At 41.5% G+C, this 23,425-nt stretch overlaps 1 protein-coding gene across 1 annotated transcript in view; it reads right to left on the bottom strand.

The window, feature by feature from the left end:
• Nucleotides 1–3,930: 3,930 nt before the first annotated feature.
• Nucleotides 3,931–23,425, bottom strand: part of ATP6V1C1 (ATPase H+ transporting V1 subunit C1) — a 38,945-nt gene continuing 19,450 nt past the window's right edge. Inside the window, exons 6-13 of the mRNA XM_090040470.1 lie at nt 19,539–19,630; nt 16,860–16,958; nt 15,488–15,556; nt 14,500–14,592; nt 14,312–14,405; nt 12,316–12,413; nt 8,419–8,545; nt 3,931–4,549 (exon numbers count right to left, since the gene is read on the bottom strand). Of these exons, the coding sequence (XP_089896596.1) occupies nt 4,454–4,549; nt 8,419–8,545; nt 12,316–12,413; nt 14,312–14,405; nt 14,500–14,592; nt 15,488–15,556; nt 16,860–16,958; nt 19,539–19,630 (768 nt within the window). The 3' untranslated portion in view covers nt 3,931–4,453. The remainder of the gene's footprint in view (nt 4,550–8,418; nt 8,546–12,315; nt 12,414–14,311; nt 14,406–14,499; nt 14,593–15,487; nt 15,557–16,859; nt 16,959–19,538; nt 19,631–23,425) is intronic.

Below are 23,425 nucleotides of genomic sequence, written 5' to 3'. Positions count from 1 at the left end.
AAGGCTCTACCCTGAAAGATTGTTTACTATAATAACAAGACACCCTCTAGTGGCATAACAGCAAAGATCCTGTTCAGTCAAGCAACGTTTTTAAAATTCTCAAATAGGGCAAAAGAACACTGTACTATAGCATTTATGTTTTAGTACTGAACAAGAGAAGTACCGATAGAGTCTGCAAAAGGAGGCAGCTAAAAAAAAAGTGCACATGCGTGCACACATACATACAGATCAATTGATAGAATTAGACTGAAGCCAACCACCTATCCCTATTTTCTTAATTCTTCAAAGATACAGTATTCCAAACTGCATTTTCTGTTAAAAGCTGGCTTTCAAGTTCAAGCTTCCCATTAAAGCTTCTCCTTTAATCTAGCCAACACTTTTTTTTGATCCTGAACAACTGCATACAGTTGCAATTTCTCAATATCAAACAGCAAGCAACTGAGGATACATCTATGCTTATATTTAGGGTCAACTGAGGGTTGTCTTCAACTAGCCTGAACCACGTGAGCCACCACTTCTAGTCCTTGTCTTGCCCTGTAGCCCATACCAAAGACTGTCCACATTGTGCTCTCTCTTTAAGCAGGGCCATGTTAGGTAACAGCCTGAAAGATTCCTGTCTCACATAGTCTTGGCCCTAATTATAGACAGAAGAAATAGGAAGCAGGCTGGAGGAAGACTGACGACTTGAGTAGGAAGTTGAGATTACTGCTGACAGACATCTTGTGTTTGCACCCTACAGAGCCCAAGCAAGGGCAAAGTTAGATAATTTGAACGTCCATCATCTCATGTTGTAATAGGGCTGAAGTGCTGTTGCAGACATCCAGAAAGTGTACGAGAGACAAGGTTTTCTTTTCCGGTGATATTTTTCATTGGACCAACTACATAACTGGGGAAGCTGGCCAAGCTTTCAGGCACAGAATGACCTTGCCATCATCTTCTGTTTTCCCATTAGAACATAAATTGCTCATTAGAGCACGAGAGTTCTTGTTCCCCATTCTTTTCTTTTCATGTCCTGGAAGAGCTGTGTGGAATATTATGTTCTCCATCATCTCTTATTTGTAGGGAGCAAGCCAAATGATTCAAGTGGAAAAACAAAACAAAAAACAGAAAAATCCCCTTCTATACACATTTAAAGTTTATGTCAAAAGGGCCAGAAGTTTTTAAAGACGCACATAAACAGAAGATTGGAAACCTTATCCTCTTCTTCTAAATCAAACTATCCAATCCAGACTCACTCTCAAAACAAAAAGTTTGTAGGATTCTTCACATATCCAAAGTCTGCCTCTGCACCAGTGACACACTGATCTGTTAGTCTCCCATATTTGTTTTTTATCTGCACTTTACAGATGAACTAAACATATCATTGATTGCTTACATTAACTCAAGTCAGTTTCCCCTCAAGGTCTCCAAAGACCTTCTTATTCTCATCTATCTGGTACTTCAAGCATGGTGTGTCTTGTGTTTGTGGTGCTACTTCATTAGCGCACATGATTCTAAACCTATGCAATACTATGTAAGAGGGAAAACAGATTTATAAGTTATGATCCTAGGCTGGAATGCTCAAAATTATCACCCGTTTTGCTTTAAAATAAAAACAATTATGCATGGTAATTGTGTACCATGTGTAGGTATTTGTCACTCTCACAATATTACATTTACTCAAGTCCATAACAAAGTTTTTAACCCCATTCAACACAGAGAAAAAAGCCCCTTCTCTTGGATTCAAGTATAAGGCAGAGGGGAGGGGCAGGCAGCCTGAGTCAGAGCTACAGCAGCCATCCCTTCCCTCCCCTCCAACCTGGTCTCTGCAGCCTCTGCCCCTTCCCCTTCGGCACACCTCTAGCTTTGGCTAGATTCCTTCCCAGGACAAAGGACTTGCAAGCTCTGTTCCCTGCCCAGCGAGTCAGCCATGGCACAGTTCAAGGCTCCAGGCGCCACTTCACGGTCAGGCAGACTCCATGCTTCCACGTGCTCCATGACTCAGGAGGGAATGAAACTGGAGCTCCAGCTGCCAGTAAAGAGGGGTAGGAGGAGGGGTAGAGACTCTGAGGAGTGGGGAGGTAAAAGAGGAGAGACCCTGTGGAGAGCAGCGGGGGGACAAAGGTTGCAGGGGGAAGAAGTGGTTGGGGACAGAGGCCAACAGGGCCACTTTTTTCCCCTGGCACTGCTTTCTGTACTGCAGGGGGTATGTGTGTGCACGTGTGGGTAGGGGCGTGGGTGTGGAAGGGATGATGGGGGGGGGGGGGGCACAAGAAAATAGATTTAAGACTACCCCCGATAATTAGATTCCATGCCTGGCAAATTGACATATTTATGCATTTTCCATATATAGAATCTAACTACTGGGGGGTCATCTTGGCTTAAGGTAAATATGGTACCTTAGTAAAAATCGCTTTAAGTATACTTGCTCCGTCTGATGTGGGTACAGCAAAAGAATGTTTAAGTTTGATGTTTAAAAGACTGGTATTTCATCTACCTGTGAAATGAATCCTGAGACAAGTTTCTTTTTGCTAACACTTGACAGACATCCATTAAAATGTCTTAAACATGTCTGTGAAGTTCTCTGTAACCAACACACTATATTAAAAAGTAATGTGTCTCTACACTAGCATACATCAGTTTGGAGAAAGAAATAAGGCTTGACTAATTTAAACAGAAAAAGAAGTTAGAAAAGCAGGCAGCCAACTGATACTGAAGTCTGTGCATTTAACTGAAATTTGTTTAAAATCATAACGTTCTTATTTCAGAGTAAAGACAGATGAAGATAAGGAAACCTTCAGGTTCCTGTATATATCCAAACAACATTTTATCACGATGATCTGAGCCTCCGCTGGCCCAACATTACCAAGGAGACAGGGTAGAGATGCACCTTTATCAACTAACTAATATCTATTTTATATATATTACGTTATATAGCTTTAAAGCCTAACTTTAGAAAAAGAGGCAACAAGTGATGGAGAAGGGGAAGAACTCGTACACAAACAGATGTTGCCTCACCTTTAAGCATTATGGAAGAATTAAGCCTTTAAAGAAATAGAAATAAATTAAGTCATATTTTGCAGCTGGAGTTTGGAGGGCATTTTGAACCCAGGGATACTGAAAACACGATACACTATGAGCGCTTTAAACTATAGCTGCCCTTGGAGCCACTTTAATTAAACACCCTTGGTTCCCACCTTTGGAGCACATGTAAAAAACACTCTAACCATGCAACTGACTTACCTTCCCTTACACCTCTCATCATTACTTGGATCCAGATCATTAGTGTTTGCTAGTAAAGGAGAATTAAAAAAACCCTCAGAACTGCAACACTAGAGACAGATACTGGATTTACCAAAGTTAATTTGTGGATAATTTTTTTCCCCTCAGTGACAATAAGCTTTAGTGCTGTAAGCTCAATACTCCTGCCTCCATTGGTACTGAATTAGTGACTGAAAACTGCAGTTTCTATACAAAACCATATATGGAAACAGTCATTTGGAAACAATGAACCCTTTCCCTAAGGCAATACAGAGGAGATATCATACTGCTTTAGATGTAGGAGGAAGACAAGCCCCTTCACAACAATTAGGTGCTATTTTATAGAAATGACTGGAGGTTTCACATGACCACAAAATAATCTATGTATAAATACCAAACACGAGCAATGAGCAGTTTCAGTCTCTCCTGACACTTCCAAGAGTTAGGTTGCAACTGTGGCCCTTTCAGAGCAGTTGTATATACAGTCACAAATATAACTTTGTTAGACAAGTAAAATCTGCTCAAGTATTTCCTCACAATGCAAGTTTTTTATTTTGCCTTGCATCAAGTACTCGCATTAAACTCAAACTGCAGTTCTGTAGCATTATATGCAGCACATATCAAGAATCTTTATATTAGCTATACTACTTACAGGTTCTATGATTATACGTATTACAATAAGACAGACAATACATTTGCACAGGTATTTTATTTTTCCTGTGGATGTTGACAGTGCTTATGGATTGTAATTTAAAACATTCAGAAAGCACAGATCATATCAATCTCACATACTTTACATCACAATTCAACAATGTTTACACCTCTGTATCTACTAAATCAAGTGAACAAAATGGCATAAATGTTTACGCTATCTTTCTCTGTAAACAAGGCTTTTTATGAACAATGGTAAATGGAATTAATACAGATCACCATACGAAAGAGGAATGACCCTTTTCTTTAAATAAATGCCTCTGTTTATATAAATACTTTGATTCTCTCAATATACATTTACAGCCCTGATCAATTAAAAGCAATACCTACACTTTTCTTTAAAAGAAAATGTCAAGAGATGGACCACTATAGGAAATATTCATCTAAGTAAAGGGAGAATGAAGCAAGCATAGGATTAAGAGAGTTAGAAGTATCCTTGTACTTCAATCTCACTTCTGTTTACACCAACACTATGGACAGAATTGTCAGGGTATGGAACCGTTTACTTGAATTCCAACAAATTGCAATCGATCTTGTAGTACACGTATGGGTAGTATTCCTGTTGACTGAGGTTTAAGCCTGGAATATCCATAGTTGCCTGTGGAATATATTTAAAAAAGGGGGAGAGGGAGAGATTACTAAACTTTTACAATATAACTGGTCAGCTTCTCAGAAGATGACATGTTCAAACAAACATTTAAGATGCATTAATCTCATGCAATACCTCAAAATTTTATTCAGGCCTATTTGAATTTTAAAACCTTTGATGAAGTTTAGAGCTAGAAAGCAAAAGGGGGAAAAAGTAATTCAGTTATCATATCAAAGCTTCCTAAAATGGAAAGTCAGCAGGAAAAAAAAATCTCCCTTGGAAATGATGGTAAGTTTGCAAGTAAAGAATACACTATTTCATATGAAGTAACTGTTGTTACCATAATATCACCCGAGGCAAAAACTGCAGTTATTTCCTTTCTCTCTCTGCTGTAGCATTTAAATAATTTCCATGCATTAATACCTACACAATTCTGTACTGAACTATTTTCCCTAAGCTAAAAATATTTAAGCAATACATTTTTTCTTAAATATTTTCAAGTGTTGAAATCTAAAGGAGAATCTGAAAAGGTAGCACAGGAAAGTAAGTAAATGAACAAATCTAACCTTCATTTATTCGACTAAGCTGTTATAGTTTTAAATTTGTGGGAACTTGAAATTGTACTCTGAGGAAAAATTCAACTGTTTCAAAATGCTGGAAGTTTGTTGGAAGATACAGGCTGAGTAAGAAGTATTTTTAACAATTCTACCAGGGATGGGACCATGTTATTGGAGAAGAGCAATTTTTGTCATTTATATGGGGAATAAAGTGATCCTGGAAACAAATGATTTGTTAATCAGACATGAACTGAACAGCATGCAAAAGTTAAGAAAAGGATAAAGACCTAGAGATAGAAAACAAAATGCAATATAAGTTTACCAAAGGTAGATCATGCCACACTAACCCAATAACTTATCAAAGTTTTTTCAGGACAAGGGAAATGTGGTAGATCTCATCCTTTTGAACTTCAATAAAGTACTGAATATGCTGCACGAAAAGTTAGCAGCAGACCTGGAGAAAACGGGGATTGATACAACTGTGAAGTAAGAAACTGGCTAAAAGAAAGCATTGGGTTCCTTAAGGATGTGCATTGGGATCAATCCTGCTCAAGACTTCCATTAATAGTATCAGTACAAACAAAATGTGGATATTATGATATAGTTAACAGATAACCCAACATTGGGAAGCACTGTCAATACAGAGAAAAATCAGGATATCACACAAAGATAACTGGATCACTTAGAAGTGTAGAAGTGGGACAAAATTCAATAGTGCAAGGTCATGCACTTGGGAAACAATAAAAGGAATTTCTGCTATGAACTGGGAGCACGCAGCAGTTGGAAGTGACAGAGTACCAAAAAGCCCTATATAAACTTAATCATCCAGCGATTAATTAATAACCACCAACATAATGCATCTGTCAAATAGCACAGGTGATCCCAAGGGGCATCTGGAAAGATGGAAAGCATTTATGCTAGTGATTCTGAACCAGGGTGCTAGGGCACCTTGAGGTGCTCTGAGATTCTTTGAGACATTTACAAAATAAATCCAGCATATTAAATCAAGGGTTTTTCAGGATCCTGCACATATTAGCACTGTTAGATGGGTAAACACTATTCACAAGATAAATCCAGAGATTTCATGTAGCAATTCATAGTGTTAAAAACTTTCTGCCCTGTTGTGTTCCAAGTTTTTTATAACAAGAATTTCTCCACTATTTTTCTGAAGTCAAACAATGGGTGAATATCAAGAGCTGGCAAACAAAGTTCTTTGAGTAAATGTGATGTCTTTTATTAGACCAACGAAATAGTTGGAAAAGTTGTTCTTTGCAAGCTTTTGGGAACAAAAACCCTTCTTCAGCCACAGGGAAGAGTCTGCTGTTGTGTGTTCTCTACACCCCCAACCAAGAGCTGGCATTTTGTCTAAAGTCTAAAAAAGTTGAGAACCACCAATTTATGCCATTATACAAGGCACTAGTGAGGATACTATGCATACTTCAAAGCATCTATGTTCAAAATGAACTGCAACAGGTGCTAAGAAGGGCTACTAGGATAATCAGAGGACTGGAAAGTCTCTCATGGAGGGGAAACTAAAATGCCTTAACTTAAATTAAGCCTAGCAAAACTCCTTAGCAGTAATATAACTGCTCTCCAGAAAAAGAGCAGAGAAGAAGCAGGAAGAAGAGGTCAAATACTAAGAAAGGGAAAAATCTGTTAAAAAAATAATAATTAAAACACAGCTTAAGGACAATGTTACCATCAAAGCAAATAGGTATAAAATAGCCATGAATAAACTTCATCTTGAAGTTAAACAAAGGTTTGTAACCAAAGGAGTTAAAGTTGTGCAGAGTTTTCCCATGGGTTGTTTGCCTCCAGTACTCCCAAGATGGAACATGCCAGTTTTTATGAAAGGGATGATGTGACATGGTTGCTTACAAGAGCAAGGACTGGATTCTGACCGAAGAGGTTCACTACAGTCCCATTCACCTAATCTGTAGGACTAAATAGGATGTTCTCATCCTGACTGGGTTTTGCTCCCCCACAAAGTTCCTTATTACTGGCAGGACTGCATTTCACTTATGTTTTGCCTCGTAAGACATTTGTTTATTTTCAACTGTTTGTCACAAGCAACAGAGGACAAGACAGAATAAGTTCAATATAGACAGCATCAATGAACGTCTCCCTGCCAAAATACTTCAAGTGTGGCATTTAAGAACCTCCAAAGACAGTGGAAGGGTAATTATAAGCACATCCATCCCACCCATAATTGCAGAAGGGTTTTTGTTTTGTTTTTAACAAAAAGCAATCCCTCAGAGATAGCAAATCCTGCATCTTCTTTTTTTTCCTCAAAAAGTACAAAATGAACAACTAGGAAATTTTAGCTTAAAATTAAGCTAAGGCACTCTTCTACTGACCTGCTGGATTTGGCAAAACATTTCTGCAACTGCTTCCTACTGTGTCATTCTGTAATAGCCCTGAGCAGTTGCTTCACAAACTGTACAAAGTGTATTGGGCCCACAGTACCCCCCAGGTATTGAGCGAGAGCACCCCAGTTGATGTCCTCCTTTGCAAAAACCTAGTCAAAGTGCCTGAAGAATTCCCCTGTACCATGGCTGTCCAACTGGTGGCCTGTAGGCCACATGTGACCTGTGCAGAGTTAAGTTGTGGCCCCTGGGCTCTGCTGCAGTTGGAGTCTCCAGGTTCCCCCACTGTCCTCCAGCTTTTGCCGCTTGCTCCACAGGATGGGGCAGTGCACTAGGGCATGCCTAGTAGAGCCAAAAGTGAACTCAGGGCTATGGGGCTGTGCAGTACAATGCTGGGGTGGGGAAGAGCAGATGTGAAGTACACCAGGGGTAGAAAAGCAAGCGTTCTGTACACTAGTGGAGGGGGCCTTCTTACATGGAGCAGCAAAAGCAGGTGGGACAGGGGCATAACAGGACTCATACAGTGAGGCAAGATGGGAGGGAGGTGTGCATACAGCCCAGGGCGATCCCATGGTTCTCTCTGATGCAGCCTGTGGGTGTGCCGCCTCTGGGGTGTTCAGGTGCTTAGGTGGACAGTCCTGCTCTGCATTAATGCTGTATGACTAAATGGTTCTCTTCCCTGAAGAGCAAAGGAGAGTGGGAGAGTTTAAGAATCTGGCTCTTGCAACAACTTTTATTACTACTCCGAGGAAGCCTCTGGATCCTATTTCATGTGAGGCAGTAGTCAAAAAAAGCCTAGAAATCTCCATTTCCTTAGGGACATTCTAGAGGATTAAACATGTATCCTGTGATAATTACTGTCCTCCCTTGGTTTAAATAAAAAAAGTTTAAGTAACATTAGACTAAATGCGAGTGGCAGATGAACACTGTAAGCACCAGTTACAGAAATACTTACATCAATGATTGCTGCTGCACTGCTATCAAGGTGTTTGTACAAGTCATACAACACCTCTCTCAGTTTCTTCATTGTTTTCTTATTGGGTTGAAGGAGCATTGCCTGGAAATTAACTGGTAAACCATACCTGAGAGATCAAGCAGAAAAAAAAAAAATGCCATAAGGCACAATTAGACTTTAAACTGGCGTAACAGTTTATTCAATCTTAATATGGAAAGTGCATTCCAACAGCCCTCTTGCTGGAGAGCCTCATTGCTAGGAGCTTCTAGTTCCTTAACAAAGCACCCATTCACTTTTAATTTTAAGAAGATGAAATTGCTTCTACTTTTTTCGTCCTTCCAAGCACATTTTTCACTTAAGTCACCTCTCACTGGTCATGCCAGCTAGTCTTCCAATTCAATGGCTACACTTACTGCTCTGGCAGCAAGAAGCTGCACACAAACACATTATAGCAGTTTTGCTCAGAGTTCAGAGGACACTCTGGGAAGACATTACAATGGACAATGGCAGCTGACTGAAAACTGGATAGGTGTCTTCATATGCTTTCAGCAAAATGTCCTGCAACACCAGAAACCTTCCTCCTTTCTGCAGAGGTGGAATAACATTGCTAGCAGAGAGGAGAGTTCCACCATCCCAGAGACACTTTCAGTATGCAGGCATTGGAGTTGTGTCAGTCAAGCCACAGTGTAGACTAGGCCTAAAATAAGAAGTCTGCAGCACCTGTGACGAAGTTCACATTATTTTCTGATTCTGGACTCATTTTGCAGTAAAAACAGTACTAAGACACCTAAAAAAAAATGTTTCTGGAATAAAAGTGGTCAGTCAGAAGACTCCCTCTGCAAATCAAAATGTTTCTACAGTATATTACAAAGTATTCCAGTTTCTTTGCAGAATTTAAAAAAAAAATAAAAAAAAAATCAATCTATAACTAGCTATTTCTTGCCTCCTTCTGATTAAAAGGAAAGCATGATACAAGGAGAAACTGCAGCCACTTGGAAGGGGAAATTAAAAAAAAAAAAAAAGAGAGAGAGAGAGAAAAATGCTGTAAAGTAGGGGTGCACCGATATATCGGCTGCCTATTTGATCAACACTGATAAAAGGAGAAATAATATTATTGGCTACTGGCTTTTCTTGGTTGTTCTAGCTGATAATCACAGCCACGTGCCCGGAGTACCCTGGTCCAATCCCCATGCCCAGCCGCCAGCCTAAGCCCACACCAGACTACAGGTTCTGGCGAGAAGCAGAAGACAGAGGGGGCACTGGGGAGTGGTCACAGGGCACTGCACTCAGCAACAAAGGGGCATTAGCTGCTGCTGCTGCTGTCCCTGCCACGGCAACATCACATGCGCAGCAGGGTAAGAGGTTGCTGCAGAGACACTGGGCTGTGCACAGGCAGGGCAGGTAAAAGTACTGTGCAAGGACATTCTGCTCAGCTGAGCAATGGGTGCCTTTGCAAAAGGGGCTTGTGTCCCTGGCAGCCATGGGAGCTTGGCTGCACAGCACCTCCCAGCGCTGAGGCAGTGGCGTGCTCTGGGGTTCCAAACGTGCCTGGCGTTGCTCCCTGAACGAGGATCCAACCTGCCTGCCCAGGACAGTAGCATGGGCTGCATGGGGAGTGGAATTACAGATAGGAGCCATAGGTGAGGGGATAATGTGCATGGGAATAAGGCGGTCACTGCCTTCCTTATCGAGGCCAGGAGCAGGCAGGAGGCAGGCATGTGTGCATCTGTGAGATAAATGCAAAACAAACAAAAAAGGTTTATGTCAGTGGTTTAAAATGCCTTGCCTTATTACTAGACATCAGTTATTGAATCAGCATCAGGTGATATGGTTGGTTAATCACTGGCTATTGCTATCGGCCAAGAAAATCTTTATTGCTGCACCCCAACACCAATAAAGAAAAGAAGTTCTAGTGGAGCAGGTCGAAAGTCTTGGATTGCACCTCCCAAAATTGAAACAGGTTTTACTACCAAATGAGCCAAGTTCAATGTATCAAACATTAATTTCCTTCTATCTTAAAAAATAAAATATAAATTTTTACTGTTTGCATGGAAGCAGGAATGTCAAACTCATCTGGCCCTGTGCGCTGAATGAGTTGTTGGGCCAGACCAGGGCTGAACCCCCTGTGCAACATCTGTGGCACCAAGTCCAAACTGTGCATTGCATGGAGCCCACCTCAGCCCCAGGGCTTACTGTGCACACAGCACATGGGGCATGCGTAGTCTATGGTGTGTGGGCTGGACCCAGTGCTGCAGGGAACACAGGGGGCAGTCCAGGAGTGCCACATGTAGTCTGTACCCAGATCCCATACTATGTGGTGCTGCTGCATTCAGCTGCAGGCAGTGCATGCACTGCATGCTATACACACCACTACGTGCATCACTAGCCCCTGGACCAATGCATGCTGCACACAGCATGCAGCCCTAAACTAGCTGCATGTGCTGCTCACAGAACAAAGGCCAAACATAGAGCATGTGCTGCATGTCACATCCCACCAGACTGGCCCTTCACATTGGTTTCAACATGGCCCAATCTGAACTGGCCCCAGGGCCAATGCACAAGGCCAGTTCAATGGGGCACTGCATACCTCAGGCTGACTCATGTTACATGTAGGGTGCTTGATGCTGGGTCCAGCCCACATACTACATGCATGTGGGGCTATGTGCTGGATTCTGCCTGTAGACCACAAGTTTGATACCCCTGAATATAAGAATCTTTTGCAAGCCAGCAAGAGTCAGCTAGATACCCTAGATACAGTAGGATGTGGGGAGTGGGGTCCTGCAGGGCTTGGTCCTTGGACTGACACTCTTCAATGTCTTCATAAGCAACTTGGACGAGGGAGTGAAGCGTACTCTGTCCAAGTCTGTGGATGATACAAAACTGTGGGGAGAAGTGGACACACCGGAGGGCAGGGAACGGCTACAGGCAGACATGGACAGGTTGGGCAAATGTGCAGAAAACAATAGAATGCAATTTAACAAGGAGAAATGCAAGGTGCTGCACCTAGGGAGGAAAAAAATGTCCAGCACACCTACTGCCTAGGAAATGACCTGCTCAGTAGCATGGAACCAGAAAGGGATCTCAGAGTCCTAGTGGACTCCAAGATGAACACGAGTCATCAGCATGACAAAAGTCATCAGAAAAGCTAACTGCACTTTATCATGCATCAGCAGGTGCATGACAAACAGAACTACGGAGGTGATGCTTCCCCTCTATTGGGCACTGGTCAGATCGCAGTTGGAATACTGCGTCCAGTTTTGGGTGCCACACTTAAAGAGGGATGTGGATAACCTGGAGAGGGTCCAGAGAAGGGCCACGCATATGGTTAAGGGCTTGCAGGCCAAGCCCTATGAGGAGAGACTAGGGCACCCGGACCACTTCAGCCTCCGCAAGAGAAGGTTGAGAGGCAATCTTGTGGCTGCCTATAAATTCATCATGGTGGTGCAGAAGGGAATTGGTGAAGCTCTGCTCACCAAGGTGTCACAAGAAATAATGGCCATAAGCTAGCAGAGAGCAGGTTTACACTAGACATTAGGAGGAACTTCTTCACAGTTAGAGTGGCCAAAATCTGGAATAGGCTCCCAAGGGAGGTGGTGGTCTCCCCTACCCTGGGGGTCTTCAAGAGGAGGTTAGATAGGCATCTGGCTGGGGTCATCTGAACTGGGCACTCTTTCCTGCCTATGCAGGGGGTCAGACTTTATGATCTACTGAGGTCCCTTCCGACCCCAACATCTATGAATCTATGAGAAACCTACAATTCTTAAAGCACTGGGGAAAGAAAACATCCACAGCTGCTGCAGAATGAGATAAATCACAAGTAAACAGAGTAAAATGCTCCACTGTCTACATGCTGCATCTAGATGTATAAAACCTTGGCAGAACTGCAGGTTTCTTTACCTTAAAACAGATTCAACAAAAACTCTTAATGCTTTCACATGAATCCATGCAATAAAGGCTTCACTGAAATTAACTTTCAGCCACCGAACTAGAGGCCCCTGCAGAGGGAAGGATTGAGAAGAGACAGTTATTCATCATAAGCCTTCAAAAAGAGAGATTCAGCTTTATTAAATTTAAGAAGATATTGTTCTATAATTTTCATTAGGTGTTTAAACAACTTGCCAGTGAACTGAGAAAAAGTCAAACAAGTTCCTCATGATCATTTGATCAGTTCCAATTTCAAGACAATGATGACTATTTGCACTGATATAAGTTTTCCAGAGCAACTTTTCAGCAGTTGTAAATCCAGATAACCTCACATTTCATATGCAAAGCAGCTACATTCACCATGACTCCACATGACCAAGAATACAAAGCATCTAAAAAGAAATTCAGGCTTACTGCATTGTCAGTCTACAGAAAATCACTTAACACTGAAAATTATAGCAGCAATCCTCAGTCACCCCTCATCTACTTCATTTTGCTCCCCTTGAATGAAACAGCCCTAAACTAAACCAATTGCACCTTTAAAGGTGATTCTCTTTGCATGGGAGATTCCTGGGTAGATGGAGATCAGCCAGAGTAGCTTCTGCTGTTTTCCTTCTAGCTGTTGGCGTAGCTGAGATGGTAACAGAATCGCGGTCCTTCAATAACCTCTAACTACTAGGACGGTTCCCTTGGTTTGCTGGAAGCAGCCACAGTTCAGACTGGCCCACCACAGAGGAGCTTCAAAAACACACACCAGGGAGGCACAGCACCCATCTTAACATCTCTTCCACCCTCGTGTCTCAAATACAGCTAAGGATCAGGCCCAGTAGGCAGCATAACTAGGCAAAGGAGAATGGAGCAGGAGCTTCAGATGCCAAATTAGAGGGGGCACCATCAGCATCCCATACACTTATCACCCCAACCCCCCCACTCTCTAGCACTTGTTTTGACAAAAAAAAAAAAAAAAGTTACAGCAACTAATTTTACTTAACAGCCCTAATTCACTATATTTCTTGGATGAGTAGTGAAACAGCTATTAGAGTCCTTTTGGTCTGACATATCATTTTGCTTATTTTATTCAACTTCAACACATTTAATAGTCTACAGGTAATTAAAGTAGATCCTTGCTTTCAACAACTGTTATTGACTATGTTGAATATCAAAATTAGGCTACTGTTAACTCTGTGAACCTTCCTGTTTTACTTCCTTGTCTGAAGAGGAACCCAGTAGTGACCTATCCGGCTAAGTACAGACATTTGGGGGCTATAGGGGGAGGTTAAAGCTATTCAAAATGGCTGCCGAAAAGCAGTTAAGTCAGGATGGGGTGCTAGCCAGGGAGCTGTGGTGCAGGGGCAATGTCCAGCAAGCTTGAGGGAATCAGGTGTCTGCCAGGAAGTCACGACCTATAGGCAGGGTGGGGTTGCCCACAGTGAACCTACAGCCCCATTTCTCCTGCCCTTCCCCCCCACCAGGGGTTGCCTGCTCAGCTCTGGCAGCAGTGGATGCTGATAGAAGTGGCTGCAGCCAGAGCGGCTTGTGGCATGGGGGTTGAGAGGGTTGGCCGGTCAGGGGCCAGGAGGACAAGAGGTGGACAAAAAATAGACCAGTGCAAGGGGAGGCGGGAGTGAAAAGAGCAGCCCTGGGGCTGGGGCCAGTGGACAGAAGTTCCGTGCACTGGTTTGACTTAAATGGATTAAGTCTGATACTACATAGATCCAGGTTTATCTGAAACCAGGTTCTGCAATTTTTAGACTGGTTTGGAATTTTTGTACAGTTACAGGTTTAGACAGACTGCTGGTCACTGAAACCAGGTCTGTGAGAATAAGGTTAGCACTGGGTTATCCAAGTTTAAATCAGGAGGCCATTTTGAACCCAAGTTAACCTCCCCAAATGTCTGTACTTACCCTTGGTGCTTAAATGCTCAGTTCTAGCCATTCCAAAGGAAAATATTTAGTGTATGTAAACTTACAAACTGTTTTTTCTTGTCAGTAGACAGCCTGTTCATTTCTTCTTTGTCTGCTTTCATCTCTTCTTCATTATACTGGAAATCACGGACCATAAACCTACATTTGAAGAGTAAAAATGTCCAGCAACTGTCTAGATGGCTTTTAAAATACAAAAAGCAAGCTAGAGAAAAAAACCCAAACAAACTCTTACTTGCTTTCCCTTGCTTTGTGTTTAAATTCATCCATTGCCTTCTTGAACAAAGTGACATTGCAGAGGTAGCTATCTTGGTCCTCAAACAAAACACTGGATAAAGGGGGGTGGGGTGGGAAAGAAGTGTTAAGCAGTCACAGCTTTGAACCATTATCTCTCTGAAGTACTGTAGTCAAAATTTTCATCTGTGGTTACTTAACTAACAAGATCAAGTTCACTGTCTATTAATAGGTGCAATAATGTTGTTCTGTGGCTAGAGCTTTTAGCATACCAATTTTAGAAACACTTTCATTATCTTTTATCAATAAATGATCTGTTTGCAGTTCACATATTCAACAAATGCTTTCTTGAGTAAACCTAATCTTCTACAATTTAAAACTGTATGTGTTCGCAGATAGTAAACCAGCATTAATTTAACTTTAATTTGTGAAACAAATGCAGCTTTTAGCATCCTCATTTATATTGCCAGTGAAAGGAAATAAATGCTGAAGCACAGGAGTTGCAGAGAGATCAGTGGACTAGGAATATAGTCTTATCTGTGCCAGCAAAGAGCACGCTAAAGCAGTGGTTTTCAAACTTCTGGAAGTCACGAAACCCTTCAACATCACTTCTTCTGCCATGGAATCTCTAGCTGTAGCCTAAAAATTGAAGCAGTGGCAGCACACTGCCTCCCAGCCTGCTCCACCATTGCACACAATCTCTTTGCGGAACCCCAGGGTCCAGTGGAACACAGTTTGAATACCACTGCTCTAAAAGGAGCTCAGTGAGCATCCCAATACAATACGACTTCAGGAGTTAACCGTCTAGCAGCATAAGCATTAAAATGTCTCCAAGCAAGCACTGGTGATTTAGGCTTTTTGCACTGGCCATGTAATCTGTCAGGCAAATGGCTGATTTATGCCACCCTTCCAACTCAAAGCTATGCTTCTAGAATGCGCGAGAATATATGCAGACGTTAGATTAAACAAGTCATAAAAAAGCTACTTACTTGCTGGATCTTGGGACTATCATGTCTGTTAGTGTTTCATATTGCTTAACCCAGTCACTGTAATTTAACCTACACAAAACAAGTTAGAACTCAATTTTGCTGCTGCTACTTAAATTCAAGATAGACATTGAATGGATCATACACACAGAATCGACAAAGAGCATTCACAACTCTGTCTTCCAACAGGAAGGTAGAAGAAATCAAAAGTACATATAGCATAAGGGTATGTAACACCCTCATCCTATTGAGGTAAGAGATTGTGAATGAAATAGAACTAACTTGGTGACATTAAGGATAAATAGTAGCTCGTCTTCAAACACACGATTTGAGATTTTTCTTGAAAGACACAAACATTATCTTTCTCTTTCAATTAAGAGCTATACAGTCAGGTTAATAATTTAAACACCTTTGAGTTATCTGATCGATTGAGGCTTACTAAATCACAGTACAAGACTATACTTCTCTGTAAGAGTGGAGTAAATGAAAAAAATTAAGAATAAGCTTTTGAAGCAGTTTTACACAACTCATAAATGAAAAGGATAGGACTTGTGGAGTCATTGCTCTTTTTAGAGAGCGGTTAGAGTCCATCCCTAAAAAGCAACAAAGCCAAGGTCCAAACAACTCAAATGAAGAAATTTAAATCCAGAAGTCCTTAACTCCTAAATCCCTTGTTACGGCTAATAGATTATATTGCCTTTACTGTGGTTTTCACACTTTTCTCACTTCATAAGGAACACTATTTACTGCAGGAAAATTAGCTGCTATTCATTCATATTGTAAATCAGAAGGTCACCAGCTTCTTTTAAGCTCTACAAAAATTACCTTAGTAATAAAAAAGCAATATAACTAAATATCAGAACAGCAGGGCTGTGGGGCACCTTAGACATTACAGAACTAGCCATATGCATGACTGATGGTTCACACCTTATGGGAAGGAGTGGGGAGCAGAGCAGTTGAGGAAAACTTAAGTGAACAAATTGGATTAATATTAGATTTTACCAATGGAATTACCCTTGGTACCTCAACAGGGAGTTCTTAAATTAAAACAGTATTTGTTTCCTTGCATTCCTGTATCTTACGATGCAGGTGGCCACCATTTGCAACATATTAAAGGGGACCACCACCTGCAGCTATGCAACATGAAATGCCCAATTCAAGTTTTCTCTAGTAGAATTTAGGGCCACGCAGTACCCTTTTTGGGAAGCTGAGTAATAGCTCCCAGTATCCCCAAGGAAAGTAATTTTTGCCTCTTATAGAGATTCAAAAGTTGGTACCAGCTCATCTACAAGTTAAACACTAAACACCTTTCCTCTCAGCAGATTTATACGTTAAATAAAACAAAACAATATTTGGTTGCAGAAAAATGTCTTACTTGGGTACAACCACTAACAATGTGATCAAGTATTCTGAATCAAGTACAAAGTCCTCTTTCTTCACAATATCAGCTAAACTTCTAGTTAGTAAGCTTCCTCTGTAAGGAAACAAAAAGTCAGCCATTGTAAGTGCAGTTTAAATCTTAAACGCAGTCCTGATAAATTTTAGGGCTTGGTTAACATGTTTCAGAAAGAAACCCTAAAGAACAAGTGGCAATTATACAGAAAGCACTTACTCCCTTCTGTAACTATAGTTTTAACATGCATATTGTTTATAAGACATCTTACCAGCATCTTTATTGTCAGTATTAGCTGAAGATCCTGCTCAGTCTGTGTTAGGATGAAAGGTACAATTTTCAAAAGCACCTTGGTGACTAGGGTTCAAAAATGATTTAGGGAAGAAAGGTTAAAAATGGGGGTGGGGGGAAGGGGCAGGGAGATAGACTGAAAAAGATGCTCACCCCATACTATAGACTCTTGCAAAAGACCTCTAGTGCTATTGAATATTCTCCACACAAGCAACTGTACATTGCAAGCTGAAGTCACTGTCTAATAATGTTTTACAATCCTACAACTTTGTATGGATTCAGGTACCATGCATGGGGTCCTGCCTATTCTTACCACAGTATTGTGTGGAAATTTCACAATTATTTTATCTCAGGCTAATGTAGCCTACATGATTACTAGTATGACTTAGACCTTCTCTACATATTACAGCTATTGCACAATTAAACTGAGAACAGCTGCATATGGAAAGAACCTATCACACCATGAAGAGGTCTAGCCTGCTATAAAGTTAGACCTTCAAAAGGCATGCTAGCTTTATAGCTGGCTGCTATCTAGCTTTGATTTTCATGTGTAATAGGGCTAGGAGCCCTATCAGCTGACTGGGCTCCCAGCTGCAGGGATGCACCATGCCCAGCCAGGGCTGGCAGTCCTGTAGCACAGGGGACACTCAGCCCCCACAGTGCCTGTTAGCTGCAGGACTCTGGTTCCTAACAGGTATGAGGTGTGACTGCAGTCTCCCAGACCAGGGGTACATGGCTTGCCCCATGGCTGGGAGACCACAGTCACTACAATCTCCCAACTATAAGAAGCAGTGTGCCCGCATAGCTGGGAGGCCCTTCAGCTGAAGGGGCTGCTAGCCACCAGACCTTGCTTCTTGCCAGTGCAGGGGGAACCTGGGGCTTGCAACAAGATGTGACAGGATCCAATGTATGATCCCACAATCATGCCTCTTGCCATGCACATGTGCAACTGTGTGGGATTGTGCATTAGATTCCATCATGTTTTTACCTGCATGTGTAGAGGAGACCTTAGATGTGTTCGTGTACAACCATGTGCCTACATGTGTAGGGTCCTATATTGTCTTCTAACTCTACAAAGCCATGCAGCAACTATTATTTTAACATTTTCTTGATTGCCGATGAGACTTTGAAGCCTAATTATCCAAGTAGCTTCTGTCTTTAGTCTTATATCCAGATCTATGAACCATAGCTATAGGCCTACATTCCCAAGCACTCTGAAGGAAGGGTTGCATCAGCCTCAAGAGAAAGGGAAGAATGTCACCTTTGCTTAAAGTAAGCATCTCCTTGTTGGCATTAAGAGTTTTATCCCCACCCATCCAAATAGTTGTTTATGCCAGTGATTCCCAAATGGCATGCTGTGATATACCTGGGTGAGGAGGTAAATGCCCCCGCTGCCTGCACCAGCTACTCCAACAGCACCTGCACTTACTCCCTTGGAAACTGCTGCCATTATTGTTGCTTTTCTCCACCACCCCTATGCTAGCCCCACACCCAAGCTCCCAGCTCTGTACGCTGTTGCAAGAGAGTGGGCAAGTAGACATGCTAGTAGAGCCAGGCTTTGCAGCCTAGTTCATCCCCCTCTACTTCTCCACACTCCTGAGGCTGGCAAGAGAGGCCATGGAGATGCTCACCAATTTGTGAGACTCTGTAGGAGCAGCCTCAGCAGTAGGGCCTGCTCTTCCCCACAAGGTATAGAACTAGGGATCAGGAAGAGGTAGACAGTGGAAAGAGCAGAACACACTTGCCCCCACTACCCTTAAGTGGCACCAGCTAGATCACCAATTCTCAATTTTTTTTTTTTTTTTTTTTTTTTAAACCTCAAGGACCCCCTCAATATCTTTTTCTGAATTCAGATCTAAAATCTCAGTGATTTTTAGCTGGGGTACTATGAAGTTCAGAAAAAGTATGAAGGGGCAACTTAAGGCTGAAAAGGTTGAGAACCACTGGTATGGAGACTAAACCTTAGCTAAAAGAAAGATGTATTTGGTGTCTCTTTTTTTTTTTTTTAATAATACATCTCAGCGCACTGGCAGAGGAATGGAATATATGTTTCGGAAGAAAAATATGAATTATACATATACACATACACCTTGCTGGGTGAAAGAGTGAAGTGTGCCACCATTTTTAAACCAGAAAAGGACAGGTATTAAAAGTTTGGGAAACACTGTTTTATGCCTTGCTCAACTCATTTGATTTGCTTGGGCTGGGGGAAGAAGGATACAACAACTTCTCAACATATCATATTAATTACTTCATCACATAATAAAGCAGAAACTTCCTTGAAAAAAGAGGTACTTCAGTTTTAAGAAAACAAATATTTTGATCACAGTATCATGCAACTAGTAGCATAACTAAATTAAGGTGGCTTACGCATTCTTTCTTTCCAAGTTCTGAAGGTTGCCTTTCAGATTATTGTACGCTGAAGCTCTTGCTTTCAGGTCATTGTCAATTTGGGTTACTCCCTTTAAAAAACAAGATGCAAAATAAAAAAAAAAAAACAAACAAAAAAACTTCAATATGCCAGAAATGTTAAATCAGTGATGAGACGTCTTGCTTCACCAAGCCATCCCTCTCATCCACATCTTCGATTAAACTAGTCAAAACTGCTATTGATTATTTCCAGCTAGTGCCAGCTATAACCTGGAGAAACAAATTCTACCAAAGCAGCAATGACCAGGACCTGAACTAGCGATCATATTTCTATAGTCTTATAATCTATATTTTCACTGTTAAGTTGACTGATTTTAAAAAGGTTTTACTTATACAGGTACCTCAAAAGACTTGCTATATAGTAACACTCAGGCTTTGTAAAGCAGTTTAGTCCCTCTCTCTCTACTGCTTCAAAGCAACTCACAGCTGAATTATTTGTTGCACAGATAGTGTTTTTATTTGCCCCAGTTTGCCATCAGTGGGTTTTGCTGTACCCAACAGAATACTAATTCTCAACCAGGGTGTTGGGGTACCCTGGGGTGCCACGAAATCTTTCGAAGGGTGGTGTGAGGATAAGAACAGGCTCAGACGCCTCTACCTGGTTACTGTCCTGCCCCCACTGCCCAGCCCCTCTGCAAAGAGGTAAGAACTGTAATAAATAAGTCAGTCTTGGAAATGGGGTACTGGTCAATTAAAAAAGTTATGGAGGGGTGCCAAATCAGATAGGGTTGAAAACCACTGATATAGAAGTCAGCCTTTAAAAAACACCACTGCATAGATGTAAAAAATTAGCAGTACCCAGCACACACAAAAATATCACCTGCAATTTTAATGCAATAGATTTCTCTTAAGGTATGAAACCAAAACTAAATCCCAGTTGTCTTAGTACAAGATTAATAACTTACTTCTTACCCAAACAGCAATATATCAGCTGCTTGGATAATATAATGTATATTCTTACACATGAAAGAGGCAAAAAGTCATATTTTTTTTTTTTTTTTTAGCCAAAAGGCAAGAAGTCAGAATTTTTAAAATGATAAATATCTGCAATAAATAATGACCTGAGAGACGAGGCTTTAAAATATGAAAATGAAATACCATTTTAACAGACCTAATGCATCTATATTAGTATTTAGAGAAACAAACAAAAATGTGTGTACAGTAGGACCCTATCTTGGAGAATAATGTTTAAGCACTAGCAAGCAATGACTTTTGCTAAGGGGAACAGTCATTAGAAGTAAATCACAGAAAGGCCATGGACAAGCATTAGACTTGTGCTGGGAGAAAAGACTTTTTCCTGGCACAAAATGAGAGCATAGAGCTATTCAAGGGATTTCTTCTCTAGAAATATTCCTGACTGACAGTAGAAGAGATGTTCTCCTGCAGTGGGAACCATCCCAGAGCCCCAGGACAGACAACTGTTGCTAGGGAGAATAGCCTCTCCTACCCCCCACACTCTGCCAGTTTGAACAGGAGAAAGGTGGGGGAGGCGGCAGCCACACTGCAGCATGGCTGGGGAAAGGTAGAACTGGGATTCCAGAAGCTGGACTGCAGAGGCAGTGATTTAAAGCTGGGTTATGGGGTAGTGGGGTGGGGACAGCTTCCCCAAGCCTAGAGCCTTACCTCTGCCAGCTTTTAAAAGTCACAGCCTATGCAGCCCTGTTCAACAGCTCAGCTGGCTGCGTAGGTAGCAATTTAAAACCAAGCATGGAAGCTCTTGGCTCTGCTTTCCTGTGCCCCCCACTGTAAAACTACTTATTGACAGTTTGTTCCCTTCCCAAGCCGGGAAAGAGCAGGCTGTTAAATCAGTAAGCAACCCTAAGGACTCTGGTGATCTAAGCAGCAGCCTTTTAGTGTCCCCTGGCTGGAGAGCTCACCTGTGAAGCTCTCCAGCCAGGAAAGTTGGATGCTTCAACCTCCAGCTTATCTTTCTAGCAGTAGAAATTCCACAGACATGCTCACCAATAGAAGCGAACACCTGTCCATGGGCAGAAATTTAGCAGATCTAGGAAAAATGCAAATGTGCTAAAATTTTCTAGTAAATATAAATCCTTTCCTTTACTCTACACACTCCTTGCGCTTTAATAAAAATAAAAAACCCCACCCACAAACAACAACAAAGAATATATGGCTAAGCATGCATCATTTAAAGAAAAAAGTCTGAAAGAAAGGAAAAAACTAACAGATACCAAACCTGCCTTTTGTTAGTTATGCCAGTTTAATGAAATTTTAGAATTCTAAAACTTCATACCAACAAAGTAAACTCTGACCGATCTGCCACTCCAAGAGGAATGTAAATAATGGAAAATTATCCACTACTGATGATGTATCTACATGTGCAATTTACCATGTAGATGACGAATTAGCTCTGCAGTAAAGTGTCACCATCTACACGTGCCCATATTAGGGTGCAGTAAATTAACTAGCTTCGCTGTAGGATAATACAGTCCAGGACAAGTATTATCCTACAGTGGAGTAGTTACATGCACTGAAATGCATGTGTAGACAGTGACCGAGGCTGGCCTGGGCATGAGGGTGCTACAGTGCAAGGGATTCCTGCCAGCTAGCCCTGCACTGCAGCACCATCCTGCCCCAGCAGGCCACTCCACAGCATGTTGAACTGGGGTGTAGCAGCCCTGGGCTGTGAGGCTGACCCCCCCAGGCTCTCTGCCAGCTGCAGCTGCTCCACCCCAGTTCAATGTGTCACGGTCCCAGGTATACATATAAATGCTGTGCCTGGGAGCAATACACTATGGTATGAACTGCACCAGAGTTTATTACTACATACTAATTGCACATGTAGATGTATTAGGAGTTGATAATTGGGGACAGGATGATATAGAATCAGAATAGAAGCAATTTAAACAATGGTGATGAATTTTCCCACAGGCAAGTTAACCAACATTTACTGTGTAATCATCTCTCTGTGGGTGCTTTGTATGTGCAAAGACTCCAAACAATACTGCATTTAGGGTTTTGTCAATTGCCATCTAGAATTTACAGAAGTGACTAACAATTTTCATTCTAGTTAAAAGTATTATAAAAATATTACCGAAATTGCAAACACTGGCCTTTCAAGCTACAGTTTTTAAATAAAAAAAGGCATGCATAAATAAGTCTCAAGTTAAATCCTAACACTGGTGTGAAAATCTTATTTGATGGATAGGTAACTTCCAGATAACAAAACAGAGTCATGAGATAATGGTCATCCATTTTTACATAAAGGTAGAGGAAGACTCCCAATATTTCTGGAAGATACTGATCTTGTAATAGTTATATTAATATGGCTCTATTTCCAAAGAGCACAGAAATAATGCTGTTAGTATAAGAGAACGCAAGTCGCATCTGACAACCTGCTTGGGACCTACTGCATCTTAAATGGATCAAACACTAGACTTTAGGTTGCCATGGCTACAATTAGTTTGACAGACATATCAACAGTGGCAATCTACTGGCACGCGTGCCTATTTTATGCCAAATATAGAGTGTATAGATTGAAATGGCTGCTACCACCTTGCAGCTGGCATGTTAGTAAAGCTGTGACTCAGTGGGAACTAAGCTCAAAATCTCTTCAGTATTTACACCCGATTTGTGCTGCAACTTCTGGAAGTCAGAAAGCGACAGCCAGTAGTTCACTCCCCTGAGTTCCATGAGCTCAGTCGCATGTCCAGCACCCCACTTATTTATTCTACAAACTCTCCACAACAATTGGGCTTAGTCCTTCCAAGGCAACTGTATTGTTTTTTGTGAAATATTAGAATCAAATTCAGCACTTGGATGCCACGGTGACAAAGATAAAATATCGACGTGCACAATGAGAGAATTTT

The sequence above is a fragment of the Crocodylus siamensis genome, chromosome 3, assembly GCF_052110815.1.
Source record: "Crocodylus siamensis isolate JL-2025a chromosome 3, ASM5211081v1, whole genome shotgun sequence".
In the NCBI taxonomy this organism is placed as follows: Eukaryota; Metazoa; Chordata; order Crocodylia; family Crocodylidae; genus Crocodylus; species Crocodylus siamensis.
The sequence above is the reverse complement of the archived record's forward strand: the minus strand, read 5'-3'. Positions and strand labels throughout refer to the sequence as shown.